At 41.4% G+C, this 1478-nt stretch overlaps 1 protein-coding gene across 1 annotated transcript; it reads right to left on the minus strand.

The window, feature by feature from the left end:
- Nucleotides 1–717: 717 nt before the first annotated feature.
- Nucleotides 718–1476, minus strand: TM35_000431040 (uncharacterized protein; the record flags this gene model as incomplete). The annotated part of the gene is made up of 1 exon (XM_029030003.1): nucleotides 718–1476. A coding segment is annotated over one exon (759 nt), but the record flags the coding sequence as incomplete, so codon positions are not given.
- Between the last annotated feature and the right edge of the window lie 2 nt (nucleotides 1477–1478).

Here is a 1478-nt window from a genome sequence, read left to right on the forward strand (position 1 = left end):
AACCCACTTGCACAGGCATTCCCATACGCCGAAGTTGTTGATATCCACTACCCGCCCGCATCATTTTAAGCGTGGGATCACGGAACACAAAAGCAGGAGCTTTTCCGCTACGGTGCTGTTCTGGGCGTGTACAGCGGAACATTCTAAAAAGAAAAAAACAGGATTACGAACGAAGAAGAAAAAGAAAGAATTCCACCCGCGATACCTACCACCTATAAAAAATAAAACAGAAAGAACAAAGAAAAAAATAAAAAAATCAATAAATAATAATAATGATAAAAATAATACGGAGCACATATTCATGTGTACCAGTAAAACAATTGTACCGTCAGTGAGCAGAACAAAACATTCTGCACACACAATACGGAAACAAAAAGTAATGGAATTATAAAACAAAAGACCCAATCCCAAAGATTCCAGTTAAAAAGAAAATGGTGCACACACATACGCATGTCTATATTTAGAATAAATGTATACCGTCAGTGAGCAGAACAGCCCAGTTTTCTACAAACACACATAACGGGGAAAGCAAATAATGGAATTATTAGAAAAAGAACACACACACATAAAAGTAAAAGAAAAGAAACTCGAATTAATAAAAGAAAGCTGGTAAACAGATTATTAGTTAATTCATTCACCCATGGGGGATGTACGCAATTATGATCATGGTAGTTTAACCATTATTATTATTATATGCTCTCAAGTGAGTCCCACCGTTCAGTACACAGTAGCAGAGAACACCACAGCCACAATTAGTAGCGGTGCTGCAGTGCGCATCCAAACAGGACTGACACTGCTGTCAGCATTACCCTTGTTCCTCTGCACGGTGGAAGCGACGTTGTTGTTGATCTCTGCGTTGGGAACAGGAGATGGTGTGGTGGTTGGTGCTTCTGTGGTAGTGTTATCGGAGCTCGGCGGAACAGTGGAATTGGTTTCTTGTGAGTCTGATGGGGCAGCAGTTGAATTAGGTGCAGTCGTATCTGAAGCTTGAGATTGGTTGGTGTTATCCGTAGATTGAGTTGAGACACCAAGTGTAGCATTATCATTTGTCGATGTATTCCCTTCTGTTACTTGATTTTCTGTGTTGAGAGAATCATTAATCGCAGCACCGTCTTGAGCAGGATCACTCGATGGAGGCTTGTTAGTGTGTTGATCTGTTGTTGAAGGCTGCACTGTACCAACAACAGTTGCTGGCTCTGGACTTCCTGGCCTTGCTTCAACGCTGTTTGATTCTCCAAGTTCTGTTGTGGGTTGATCCTGATGGTTAATGGAGTTGGGTTTACTGGGAGTATCCTTCCGAAATTCTTTCCAAACCGAACAGTTTATTCCACTACTAGTACCATTGCCTTCCTTACACTTACTATAATTATAGCTTGCCTCTGCAAGAAAACCTTCCCATCCCCAATCAGCAAAAGCCATCACCGCTTTTGGCTGCCCATCAGTAGTCGTAGTAGTAGTAGTAGTAGTAGTAGTAGTAG

The sequence above is a fragment of the Trypanosoma theileri genome (genome assembly GCF_002087225.1).
Source record: "Trypanosoma theileri isolate Edinburgh chromosome Unknown TM35_Tth_43_V1, whole genome shotgun sequence".
Classification (NCBI taxonomy): domain Eukaryota; phylum Euglenozoa; class Kinetoplastea; order Trypanosomatida; family Trypanosomatidae; genus Trypanosoma; species Trypanosoma theileri.